This window comes from Lepus europaeus, chromosome 3, assembly GCF_033115175.1.
Source record: "Lepus europaeus isolate LE1 chromosome 3, mLepTim1.pri, whole genome shotgun sequence".
Lineage (NCBI taxonomy): Eukaryota > Metazoa > Chordata > Mammalia > Lagomorpha > Leporidae > Lepus > Lepus europaeus.
In genome coordinates this window covers 107,251,160-107,264,901 of record NC_084829.1, presented here as the reverse complement: position 1 = coordinate 107,264,901, position 13,742 = coordinate 107,251,160, and the positions used below count along the sequence as shown (strand labels likewise).

The 13,742-nt window shown below is 47.8% G+C and overlaps 1 protein-coding gene across 1 annotated transcript in view; it reads right to left on the bottom strand.

The window, feature by feature from the left end:
* Nucleotides 1-11,443: 11,443 nt before the first annotated feature.
* Nucleotides 11,444-13,742, bottom strand: part of LOC133756617 (uncharacterized) — a 167,765-nt gene continuing 165,466 nt past the window's right edge. The window contains exon 48 of the mRNA XM_062187238.1: nucleotides 11,444-11,473. Within this exon, the coding sequence (XP_062043222.1) occupies nucleotides 11,444-11,473 (30 nt within the window). The remainder of the gene's footprint in view (nucleotides 11,474-13,742) is intronic.

The window sequence follows — 13,742 nt, the reverse complement described above, 5'->3', positions numbered from 1 at the left end:
TGAGTATTCTAAGTCTGAGATAGCCTTCGGATTCCCACCAGCCAGCTATCAGTATGTTCTGTACTCTTACCACTTGGTATTCACAAGCTTTTAAATTTGAACATTGAATGAAATGATTTCCTTGGTTACTATTATTATTACCTACTCCCTCTGAAAATTTTCAAATTTTCTATTTTTTCTTTTCAACTTACAGGATTTTTTTTTAAAAGATTTATTTACTTATTTGAAAGAGTTACACGGAGAGAGGACAGGCAGAGAGAGAGATGGTTCACTCCCCATTTGGCCACAACGGCCGGAGCTGTGCCGATCTGAAGCCAGGAGCCAGGAGCTTCTGGGTCTCTCAATGTGGGTGCAGGGGCCCAAGAGCTTGGGCCATCTTCCGATTTCCCAGGCCACAGCAGAGGGCTGGATTGGAAGTGGAGCAGCTGGGTCTCAAACCGGTGCACATATGGGATGCCGGCACTTCAGGCCAGGGCGTTAACCCGCTGTGCCACAGCGCCGGCCCTCAACTTATAGGGTTTTTAAAATTAAAATCTTAATATATGCTGGATGCTAATCCATTAGTAATATATTTTCTTCAAGTCTTTGTTTTGATTTTAGTTTTGTGCCTACCCAGGATTTAATCAGGAGAGGCAGCCACACGATATGAACAGTGAAAGTTTGACATGAATTGTAACAGTGGATTGGAGCGGAGGAGCATATTTGTAGAACTTTAAAACCTGAAATCTTGAGAGCAGTAGAGACCTCTAAAGAATACAGGGATAGCAGGAAGCGGCCGCTCCCCACTTCCTCAAGCCGAAGGCCAGAACCCTTTACAGAGGTTGCAACCTTGGCTCCCTGCGTGCTGAGGTTTGTGGTAGGTGCAGATCCATCTGAGAGGGTGCCAGGGGAGCCATCCGCGGGGACGTGGCGTGCCAGTGGCAGTGTCTGGGGAAGTCATTCAGGGGGATGTGAGGTAAGCCGTGCATGGCAGGTGCCGCACGAGTGGCCCGCAGCTGCGGAGCTGTGGAAGCTGCAGCCGGGCACTGTGGGTATCTGCCTGGAAAAGAAGCCCCCCCAGACCTCAGTACTGCCTAGCCAAGGAGAAAGACTGATCCATGGGGTCCACTCCGTTATCACAGAGAAGGCAACAAGTGCATTAGGGACTGCGGGTCCATCCACTGATAGCAGTCTCAGTCCACACTTTCATATGTGTCCTTCTGCAGAGTTTGAAACTTTTGAACAATGAAACAAGTCTAGGAAGTGTCTTCAGAAAGTTCTGGATTGTTTGTATCTTGAAAAAACTGCATGGATTTCATAGTCTTTGTGCAACCAAATATGCTCCTGCCTTTTTTTTTTTTTTTTAAGTTTTATTTATTTGAAAGGCAGAGTAACAGGCAGAGGCATAGAGAGAAAGAGAGAGAGAGAGAGAGAGGTCTTCCATCTACTGGTTCACTCCCCAGATGGCCTCAACAGTTGGAACTGTGCCAATCCAAAGCCAGGAGCCAGAGCTTCTTCCAGGTATCCCACACAGATGCAGAGGCCCAAGCACTTGGGCCATCTTCTACTGCTTTCCCAGGACATAGCAGAGAGCTGGATTGACAATGGAGCAGCCGAGACTCGAACCAGTGCCCATATGGGATGCTGGCAATGCAGGTGGCGGCTTTAACCTACTAGCCACCATGCTGGCCCCACAACATAGGTTTCTACACAAGAAAAATAAAGTGGATTAAGTCCATTATATGGCAAAACAAAACAAAAAACTTATTTTTGCCCCCATTTGAAGAGGACCAATTACTAGAGATTTCAATGGAAATTTTATAAACAAGTGAGATGGAGCTCTTGAAGCATTTCTTAGAAGAGTTATAACAGGAAGTGAAACGTGTCTGTTTGCAGTCCGGTCCTGGAGACAAAGCTTAGACCAATGACGATCAAGATGTGGAAGTGGTCCGGTCACAGAAGAGTGGACCCAGCCAAGAGTGAAGGTCACAGTGACATTCTGGGGGATGCTCAAGGCACTTTGCTGGTTGACTTTCTGGACGATCAAAGAATGATGACGTCTGCTTAGTAGGAACGTGTTTTGAGGATGTTAGAGTTTCAGCAATAAAACACGGGAAATCACAAGAGAATCCTCCACTGCAGCGATGGTCCTGCTTGTCCCTCTCATCAAACAAGGGCAATTTTGAGTGGTTTCGATGGAAAATCATTAAGTACTCAGCGTATAGTCCTGATTTGACGACTCCTGACTTCTTTGTTTTCTGATTTTTTTAGGTTTATGTATTCATTTTGAAAGTCAGAGATACAGAGAGAGAGGACTGAGAGAGAGAATCTTCCATCCACTGATTCACTCCCTAGGTGGCTGCAATGGCCAGCACTAGGCCAGGCCAAAGCCAGGAGCTTAATCCAGGTCTCTCATGTGGGTGGCAGGGGCCCAAATATTTGGGCTTTCTTCCACTGCTTTTCCCGAGCCATTAGCAGGGAGCTGGATTGGAAGTGGATTGGAAGTGGAGCAGCTGGGACATGAACTGGTGCCCATATGGGATGCTGGCATCACAGGCAGTGGCTTTACACTCCCCATCAAAATGCTGGCCTAATCTTAAAGAATCTTTGAAGGGCATCCATTTCTCTTTAATTAATGATGTAAAAGGAACTGCACTAAAATGTGTCAATTCTCAGAACCCTCACTAAATCGTCACTTTGGAAAGTGTCTTGGGGGCCGGCATTGTGGCGCAGCAGATTAAAGCCCCAGCCTGCAGTGCCGGCATCCCATATGGGCGCCGGTTCGAGTCCCTTCTGCTCCGCTTCCAATCCAGCTCTCTGCTATGGCCTGGGAAAGCAGTGGAAGGTGGCCCAAGTCCCTGGGCCCCTGCACCCATGTGGGAGACCCAGAAGAAGCTCCTGACTCCTGGCTTCAGATCAGCTCAGCTCTGGCCGTTGCAGTCATTTGGGGAGTGAACCAGTGGATGGAAAAACTCTCTCTCTATCTCCCACCTCTCTCTCTGTAACTCTTTCAAATAAATAAAATAAATATTTTTTAAAAAGTGTCTTGAACTTGATGGAGTTTGTCTTTAGAAATAAAGTTTATATTTTTTTATCTCTTAATTCTACTTTCCACAAACCAGTTGATGTGCCCTTGTACATTTCCATCTCACATGATACAGTTATACTTCTGACAAGTCAGGTTCATTCCCTTTCTCCAAAATGAGAAGATGCCCAATGCCAAGAATCAGTTTCCATTGTTGGCTGTAATAATTATTCCTCAGGTTTTGTCTCTGTTCCATCAAATATTCTGAAACCTAAGGACTAAATTTTAAGTTTAACCTCTAAAAACTTGTATCTCAAATTAAAACAAAAATGCTTAGAATGTACAAATGAATGCAAATGAGAAAAATGTTCAAAGCCCCTACAGTTCTTCTTTCTGGAAATACATGGCCTTCCTCTTCCATTCAGGCAGAACCTCAGCTGGTCAGGTTCATTACCAAAGTGTCTGAGTCCTTCAATTGTCTCACCTGTTTTGGTTGCTGGAGGATTTTCATTAACCTTAATTTCCTATTGGGCGTGGAAGTAATCCATATTCCAAAAAGCCCTTTTGGCTTCCTTCATGTTCCAGCAATACAATCTACCACTGGTCCTCAGGACTGATCATTCCAGCCAATGGTTACACTTTTGCTGCCCATTGACTTGGGGCATACAAAGCCCAAGGCACTGGTCTGTTATAGGTCCCACAACAGAGAAACCATGGTTGAGTTCCTGGCTGAAGCATCTTCTGGGAACTAAGACTTCCAAACTATCATTGCTCAAGATGTCTAGGATGAGAAGCGCTACTCCCACTACCACCCTGGGGTCCCTGGGCACCTATACCCTGGCCGTGCAGTAAGCTAGGATTCCGCACTTTAAGGGTGATGTCTTCCAACCGTCACCACCGAATCTTCACTGAACCACCAATCCTTCAGTTAGATCAACGCCTTCTGGGTGTTGAGCTGTGCTAATTTCATGGGCATGCGCTTACGTCACCACCTCCTTTGTTGTGAAATTGACTCCGTGCTTAGAAGCAAAGCAATGGGAAATGTCGCCATGGAGAAGACACTCTGTGAGTATGTGGATGGTGGTGCTGGGAGGAGCATTTTGAGCCGGGAAGGTGTTCCCTGTCCAGAATAGGTGTCTCTTTCCGTGAAGACAAATCTGCCCCCTTCATGATGGGAGGGGTCCAGTATAATCCACCTGTCACCAGGTAGATGGCTGTTAGCCATAGTGTTGGTGCCATGTTGCGGTTTCAGTATTAGTTTGGTTCTTGACAGATTAGGCACTCAGCAGTAGTTGTGTCAGCGTTGCCAAGGGGAAGTCCATGCTGCTGAGCCCATACATGGCCTCTATGCCTGCCTCAATGGCCATGTTAGCCACAGGCCCACTGTACAAGCAGTGGATATGTGGGAAATGAGGCTACTGACCCCTTCACTATGTGGTAAACTTGATTAATAAGAACCTCCTCTGTTGTGGATGCCCTTTGGTGGGCACTAACATAGGACAGGAATACCTTTACAATCTGCACCCATCCTGCGAGAACTAGCCACAGAATCCTAGCAGGCTTGCTTGTCACCCATCTTCCAGCGCTGTTTCTTCCAAGTCCCTCACTATGTAGCCAAATGCCAGCAACTAGCCACAGATTAGGGGGCTCCCCGGCCATTTCTCAGTTCAGACACGCTGGGCAACCACAGGCACCACTGGAAGTTGCTTCCACCACCACCCTTCAGGGTCACCTTTGGGTAGGGCTATGGTGCTTTAGCTGTTCACTTTTGGGTGGAAGCAACACGTCAAACAGACCCATCTGTAAACCAGACTTGATTTCTTAGCCAGTTGGTTGTTGAGAATACCCCAGAAGGCCACAAGTATGGGTTTCGGAAAAAGAAGCAGTAAAACAGGGTTTGGTGTTGCAAGCGTGGGAGCCTCCAGTTCACACACCGTGATGCTTCTACCTCTAAGACCTGCCCCAGCATGCTAGGTCTGTCCTGTACCACTGCCATCTCCTGACAGATCATTGCTGGGCAGGCCCAGCTTCACGACCAGGTAGTCTAACAATACCCAGACCATGAGCGGAAGCTCAGGCCACGTGATCCCTGCTAGGCCACGGTCAGTGTCTACCAAGGCACAGCAGCAAGCAAGCAACTGTCTCTTAAAAAGAAGAATAGTTATCTTCAGAAAAGGATATCAATTTGCTCCTAATTACTAGAGGTCTACCTTGGGATTCTCCTACGAGAGCCCGACAGAGGCTGCACATAATATCCCTTACGCCACATTCTGAGTATCATTGGAGCAGCTGACCATCGGCCTGATGTGCTGTAGAGGCTCCTCTGTCATTCAAACCAGCTGCAGGCCCTCTCTTTCTCTGGTCCCAACTCAAAAATGGTCACCTTAAGAGTGATTCTGGGGGCCGGTGCTGTGGTGCAGCGGGTTAACGCCCTGGCCTGCAGTGCCGGCATCCCATATGGGTGCCGGTTCGAATCCCAGCTGCTCCTTTTCCTATCCAGCTGTCTCCTATGGCCTGGGAAAGCAGTAGAAGATGACCCAAGTCCTTGGGCCCCTACACCCGCGTGGGAGACCCAGAAGAAGCTCCTGGCTCCTGGCTTTGGATCAGCACAGCTGGAGCTGTGGTGGCCATCTGGGTAGTGAACCAAGTGGATGGAAGACCTCTCTCTCTGTCTCTACCTCTCTCTTTCTAAAAAAAAAAAAGAGGGACTCTGGAGATGGGTTGAAATAGCACAGTCACATAGGATATATATTGCCTTCAGAATCCACAGGATCTACCAAGCATCGTGTCTCATTTTCCACGGTACCTAGTATGAGGTGCAACTTACCTCTCATTTTTGAGTGGATTTTTTTTAATGTACTCCAAACCATTGGACCCCTAGAAACTTTATTGAAATTAAGGGCTGGGATTTTTGTAGTGTTTTTCTTCCATCCTCCAGTTTTTATATGTTTTATTAGGCACCCAAGTCCATGTTCCTTTCTGCTCGTCACTTCCAAGCAGCATAATGCCATCAATGTCATGAGCAATGGGATATTTGTGGACTATCATGATGGTCAAGGTCTGTGAGCTATCTCCTGGCAGAGGGCAGGAGAACTGACACAGCCTTCAGGCAAGAGTCAAAATATATTATGACTTTGCCAGGAAAAAGCAAACTTCTTGAGGTCTTTGCAAATTGCTAAGGAGCAAACGATATTATGTCAATAACTGTATACCAAGTTCCACTGGCACATTAATTTGTTCCAGTTAAGATAGTACATCTGGGGGCCAGTGTTGTGGTGCTAAGCTGGCTCCTGTAATGCCAACCCTGCACAGAGGCACTTGTTCAAGTCCCAGCTGCTCCACTTCCAATCCAGCTCCCTGCTAAAGCGCCTGGGAAAGCAGTGATAGATGGCCCAAGTGCTTGGGCCCCTGCCATCTGCAGAGGAGACCTAGAAGGAGTTTCAGGCTCCTGGCTTAGGCCTGGTCCAGTCCCAGCCATTGCAACCATTTGAGGAGTGAACCAATGGATGGAAGATGCCCTCTCTGTCTCTGTCTGTCTGTCTGTCTCTCTCTGCTTCCCTCTTTCTGTAATTCTGCCTTTCAAATAACTTATATGTATTTTAAAGATAGTGCATCTGGGACAGCAGCTGCAATTTTTGTTACCTGTTTGTTATGGTATGGACCCAATACTTGCTAGCTACTTCTAAGCCCTTATCTGTCTTCTGTGTAAGTGAAAGCCATGTCAATGGTGGCGTTGATCCCCAGGACAAGTTCCTCAGGGTTGTGATATTGCTTCTGATGCATTTTATTGACAGGGAGGGAAGTTTTGGGGGCTTCCAGTTACCCCTTCTTACCGTAGTTGGCCCCCAAATCAAAGGTCAGAGAAGCAGTGTGAGAATTCTTGCAGTGGCCAATCACGTCTGTTCCAAGGACACTTTCAGGACAGGGGAATCAGCCCCAGAACGGGTCCAGGCCGTCGTGGTCGACTGTGTTTCAGACTTGAGCGAAGAGTCCTTCTATCCCCTGAGCACTGTAAGCCTTCATTCTGGCTGCTGAGCCACAGCGGTGTTTTGGATGCCCCGGAATTAGCATTCTTTTAGAGCCAGTGTGTAATAATCACGAAGATGTCTGAATATTTCCTTTTCTCCGAAAAGCAGCCATTTTTGCTAGCGATTACAGAGCCCTCAGGGGGAAGTGTGGCTGGAGAGTCACGGTGAGTACTGGGGCAGCAGGGTAGGAATCCTCTTTCCTTCAGTCCAGGTCTGGGATCTGGGTCAGAGGTGGCGACTCTTCCACTGTGGCAACTCTAGCCAGGTTTTGGCTCCCAGACCTAAGTTTTTAAATTTTTTTATTTTTTTATTTTTTTGACAGGCAGAGTGGACAGTGAGAGAAAGAGACAGAGAGAAAGGTCTTCCTTTGCCATTGGTTCACCCTCCAATGGCTGCCGCAGCCGGCACACTGTGGCCAGCGCACCGCGCTGATCCGAAGGCAGGAGCCAGGTGCTTCTCCTGGTCTCCCATGAGGTGCAGGGCCCAAGCACCTGGGCCATCCTCCACTGCCTTCCCGGGCCACAGCAGAGAGCTGGCCTGGAAGAGGAGCAACTGGGACAGAATCCGGCACCCCGACCGGGACTAGAACCCGGGGTGCCGGCGCCGCAAGGCGGAGGATTAGCCTGTTGAGGCACGGCGCCGTGACCTAAGTTTTGTCCTGCTGTATACATCAAGTGACATTTTAGTAGGTGTGCCTGGGACGCACCGACTACCAAAGATCTCTGCCAGTCAAGGCGGCTGACTACTGATATCCTCCTCCTGCCCTAATGGAAGAGCCCAGCTTGTCTTTGGCGGATAAATCCCACCGTTTGGCTTTGCCAGCCTGGGAGCGTATCATCACCGTTTAAATCAACACCTATCTCAATGGCAATGAGAAACTTGATGAGATTATGGATACAATTAGCACCATAATTTAGTATTTCCTCACTCAAAATGTGTTTGATTCTTAGTAGTTTCATCCCTATGACTAGAAGAATAAAAGGCCGTCCTGGATGCTCTCCGGTTCTCAGACCGTGATTTGAACTTGGAGTTAAAGGCTTGTCATTTTCTTCTGGAACTGACGAAGTGCATTCAAAACTCCCATTGCATAATACAGCCTTGACAGTCATCGTTACTGCCAGAGCAGTCAATGTGCTGGCGACACAGGTCCTGTGATACACACTCCATCACAACCCACCGCAGGTGATAGCTTGTTTAATCGTGGTGCCACGGCAGGCAATGGGTTATTAGCATTCCGTGTCTTACTGGCCAGGAACTCAGCACTGGGCTCATGCCCAAGGGTGCAACCAAATCCTCAGAGCCTGTCTTCATGGGTCTATTTTTGGGGTGACACCCACTCCTGGTACAGTGCTATACTAGTCACGGGCCAATCAGGAGAAAGAAAACCATAGGCATTCCATTAAGGACCATTTACTCTGAAGAATTATTAACCACGACAAAGGACGGGCATTATGGGGGGTTGGCTGGTAGGCAATGAAGACAGCTCGGAAGCATACTTCAGGGACGGCAGGTGTAGGGAGGAGCCATTACCCTCCAGGCTGAAATCCAGGCTTCACTGGAGGAGACTTGGTCAAGGCTTGCTGGGAGGCAGAGGGGTTCACTGAGGGTGCAAAGTCCCCCCCCCCAGAGGGGTTCTGGTTGTGGGGGCCTCACAACAGGTGCCATGCCAGAGGCAGCCCACCACAAAGTGCAGGCACTGCAGGAGCCAGGCACACTGCAGGGGCCTGCCTAGAGGGGCCCACAGGGTCTGGATGAGAAAGGCTTCTTTCTCCCACCGGGTCCCAGCAGCATCCTCTACTCACAGAGCTTGACATCTTGCTGGCTGGCAAAAGGAAACATTTATAAGGTCCTGATACATTAATCCAGAACATACAATGCAGGGTAACAAATCCATAAACGGTATCGTATCTTGTCAAGTTGAAGGTGTAGTTTTCATATCAAACTTATCAATCTTGCTTTTGGCTTTTATTTTTTATACGCTATTTCAGAATTAAGTGTGTGTGCCCATGTGTATATATGCATACATTTACATCTTTAATCTATTTGAAATTCATTGTATATCGTGTATGGTGATGATTTAATTCACTCTGAGTAGACTCAAGTTTCTTCTTAAATTTTTTAAGGATTTATTTATTTATTTGAAAGTCAGAGTTATACACAGAGAGAAGGAAAGGCAGAGAGAGACAGAGAGAGGCCTTCCATCCGCTGGTTCACTCCCCAGTTGGCTGCAATGGCCAGAGCTGCGCTGATCCGAAGCCAGGAGCCAGGAGCTTCTTCCAGGTCTCCCACACGGGTGCAGGGACTCAACGGCTTGGGCCATCTTCTACTGCTTTCCCAGGCCATACAGAGAGCTGGGCCGGAAGTGGAGCAGCCGGGCCCTGAACCGGCACCCCTATGGGATGCCAGCAATGCAGGTGGCAGCTTTACCAGCTTTGCCACAGTGCCGGCCCCAATCTTCTCCTTAATTTACAAAGCCATACATATTATATATAAATTTATGTTTACAAACGTTTCTCTGTTATATTCTATTCGTCTATTTATTTATTGCTATGTCCAAGAGAGATTTTCTTACCAAACAAAGAAAAGACTAGCATTAGGATTTTTTTTTTATAAAAGATTTATTTTATTTATTTAAAAGACAGAGTTACAGAGAGAGGTAGAAACAGAGGGAGAGAAAGAGGTCTTCCATTCGCTATCACTCCTCAGAAGGCCACAATGGTTGGAGCTGTGCTGATCTGAAGCCAGGAGCCAGGAGCTTCTTCTGGGTCTCTCGCGTAGGTTCAGGGGACCAGGGACTTGGGCCATCCTCCGCTGCTTTCCCAGGTGCATTAGCAGGGAGCTGGACTGGACGTGGAGCAGTGGGGACTTGAACCAGTGACCATATGGGATATTAGCACTACAGGCTGGGGCTTTAACCCGCTGCGCCACAGCGCTGGTCCAAGGATTTTTTTTTTAAACATTTATTTATTCATTTGAAAGTCAGAGTTAGAGAGAGAGAGAGATCCTTTGTCTGCTGGTTCACTCCCCAGATGGCCACAACAGCCAGAGCTGAGCCAGGCTGAAGCCAGGAGCCAGGAGCTCCATCTGAGTCTCCCATGTGGGTGGCAGGGGTCCAAACACCTGGGCCATTCCTCCACTGCTTTAAAAGAGCATTAGGAAGGAGCTGCATTGGAATCAGAGAAACTGGGACACCAATCAGCGCCCATTGGGATGCTGGCGTAGCAGATGGTGTCTACCTGCTATGCCACAACATGGGCCCTAGACTTGTTTTCAAAAGATTTATTTACTTATTTATTTGAGAGTAGTGACAGAGAAAGAGTGAGAGACAAAGAGGATTCTTCCATTCATAGGCTCCCTTCCCAAATGGCTGCAAAAGCCAGGGCTAGGCCAGAATGAAGCCAGGAGCCCAGAACTCCATCTGAGTCTCCCACATGGGTTGTGGGTCCACAGCACTTGGACCACCTTCCATTGATTTCTCATGCGTGTTAGCAGGGAACTGGATTGGAAGCAGAGCAGCCAGGATTCAAAGCATCTCTCCAATATGGGATGCTGGCATTGCAGACCGTGGCTCAGCCTGCTGCACCACAGTGCCAGTTCTGCGTTAGGGCTTATCTGAAGACCTGTGGCTCCTGCAGGAAGGATGCAAAGACTGCAGAGAGAGGATGATGTTTGAGTGTGAACCCAACAGGAACAAATGCTTTGACGTTTTCTTGGGTGAATCTCTACAAATACCGTGGTTTTTCACTTATTAATAAATACTGCCATGCCACCTAGCTCTAGAACTCACATCGAGGGGCTGCTGGCTGACCAGAAACAAGGGATATGTTGTAAGGATGCAAGACAAAACCTGTGGATTTGTAGATTCTTATTCACCTGAGAGGCAGAAACACACACACACACAAACACACACACAGATCGCAGCTACTAGTTCATTCCCCAGATGCTGGGAGCCAGGTGTCCCACGTGGGTGCAGGAACCTAACGTCTTGAGCCATCGCTGGATGCCAGGGTGTGCATTAGCAGGAAACTGGACTTGGCGCAGCCAGGACTTGAATCTGGGCACATGATATGGGATGCAGGTGCCCCCACCAGCATCCTAACCACTAGACCAAACACCTACCTCAGACATCTGTGTTTTAAAAGCCAGGGCCAAACCCTCCCTCACCTGGGACAATCAGCCTAGCCCTTCAGTACTATGTCCCAAGTACTGGTAAGAAAAGTAGACAAACACTTTACTGGAGTTTACAGCCATTTTTATTCACTCACATCCTCACGGAAATAAAACTTGGAAAAAGCAGAGATGGTTACCAGTTGGGTCTGACTGGCGGCATTCTGGAGGAAGCTGTTTGACCTTGAAAAGCTGTTAGGCTGAACATTTTCTGCCACATCAGATAGGAAAAAAAAAAAAATCCTCAATCCTTTTTTCTGTGTTTAACAGGCACCTGTAATATTAAGTAGACATTGGTAATTTTTTAAAAAGATTTATTTATTTATTTGAAAGTTAGAGTTACACAGAGAGAAGAGAGGCAGAGAGAGAGGTCTTCCTTCTTCTGGCTCACTCCTCAGCTGGCCGCATGGCTGGAGCTGGACCAATCTGAAGCCAGGAGCCAGGAGCTTCCTCTGGGTAGGTCTCCTATGCTGGGTGCAGGGGCCCAAGGCCTTGGGCCATCCTCTACTGCTTTCCCAGGCCATAGCAGAGAACTGGATCGGAAGTGGAGCAGCTGGGTCTCGAACAGGTGCCCATATGGGATGCTAGCACTGCAGGTCAGGGTGTTAACCTGCTGCGCCACAGCACCAGCCCTGACATTGGTAATTTTTAATCACCAATTAAAATTAATTGATGACTGGTTCTTGTTACAGCATTACAAAAGGTCACTGCTATTCCTGAGAGCAAGATCATTGGTTCTCTCCGGGTTAGGACATCTGGTGTGACTTCTTGTACATATGCTGCCACTTGTTACAAGGGGAATCGGCCGAGAATAAATCCATCTGGGCTGACACTGTGGTGTAGCGGGTAAAGCCACCACTTGTGATGCCAGCATCCCACATGGGCATTGGTTCGAGTCCCGTCTGTTCCACATCTGACCCAGCTCCCTGTTAATGTGCCCGAGAAAGCAGTGGAACATGCTACAAATACTTGGGGCCCACGTAGCCATGTAGGAGATCCAGAGGGAGCTCCTGGCTCCTGGCTCCAGCCTGGCCTGCAGCCTTTTAAGGAAGAATCTCTCTCTCTCTCTCTCTCTCTCTCTCTCTCTCTCTCTCTCCCTTTTTCTCAGTAACTTTGTATTTCAAAAAGTAAGTAATGTTTTTAAAAAGATAAATCCATTAATGGAAAACTATGGAAGCACAGAAAAGACATCTCAAAATTTGCATGGTCCAAAAATTCAGTAATATTTTTAATCAATTCGTGCAGTGGTATTTTATAGAAAACCACTTAAGGGTTCTTACACTCCTGCCAGGTATAAATTCCTCTTCAGTCAGTATAGATCTGACATGTCTCCTAGGCTTTGCTTAAGAAGCCAGAACTGGGGCCAGCACTGTGGTGCAGCGGGTTAAAGCCCCAACCTGCAGTGCCGGCATCCCATATGGGCACCGGTTCGAGTCCAGGCTGCTCCACTTCCGACCCAGCTCTCTGTATGGCCTGGGATAGCAGAAGATGGCCCAAGCCCTTGGGCCCCTGCACCCAGCATAGGAGACCCAGAGGAAGCTCCTGGTTCCTGGCTTCAGATTTGGCCCAGCTCTGGCCATTGTGGCCATCTGGGGAATGAACCAGCGGATGGAAGACCTCTCTCTCTCTCTGCCTCTGTCTCTGTAACTCTGCCTTTCAAATAAATAAATCTTTTAAAAATTTTTCAAAAAGTCAGAATAGATTTAAAGAGGTTCTAATAAGCTTTTTGTTTGAGCTTCCTGTGTTGCACACAAGCCAGTGGGCCCAAAGACACTTCCTTATGGGGCTTCCTTATTTAGTTGAGCCATGGCCAACGAGCAAATTAGCCTTGAGCCATCACTCTTCTAAATGCCTCAGATACAGAGGGTCTCCCCCCACACACTGAGCTACTTCGCAGCTTCTCAACCACGAGGAGTGTGGTTACCAGCCTCACCCTGTGGCACCCAGGGCTTTCAGAGGTGAAATGGAGTAAACCTTGGAATCCTGAGGACCCACACATACAAAATGAACTTTTTCTTTTAAATTTATTTGAAAGGCAGAGATATAGAGAGGCAGAGAGAGAAAGAGGGGTCTTCCATCTGCTGGTTCACTCCCCACATGGCCGTAATGGCCAGAGCTGCACCAATTTGAAGCCAGGAGCTTCTTCTGGGTCTCCCATGTGGGTGCAGGGACCCAAGGACTTGGGCCATCTTCTACTGCTTTCCCAGGCCACAGCAGAGAGCTGGATCAGAAGAAGAGGAGCCAGAACACGAATCAGGTCCCACATGGGATGCTGGCACTGCAAGTGGCAGCTTTACTCGCTAACGCCACAACACCAGCCCCCAAAATGAACCTGACTTCCTTTGGGAAAAGGCTTTGTCAGAAACAAATGGACATACACTCTTGACCTTTATATTCTGGTTCTGCAGTCCCAGATTAAAACAACTACAGGTAAAAAATACCCACAAAAATGCATTGTTCTAAATATGCACAGACTTCTTCCCTTGTCATTATTCCTAAACAACACTGTGTGACAACTATTCACACAGCATTTATACTTTATT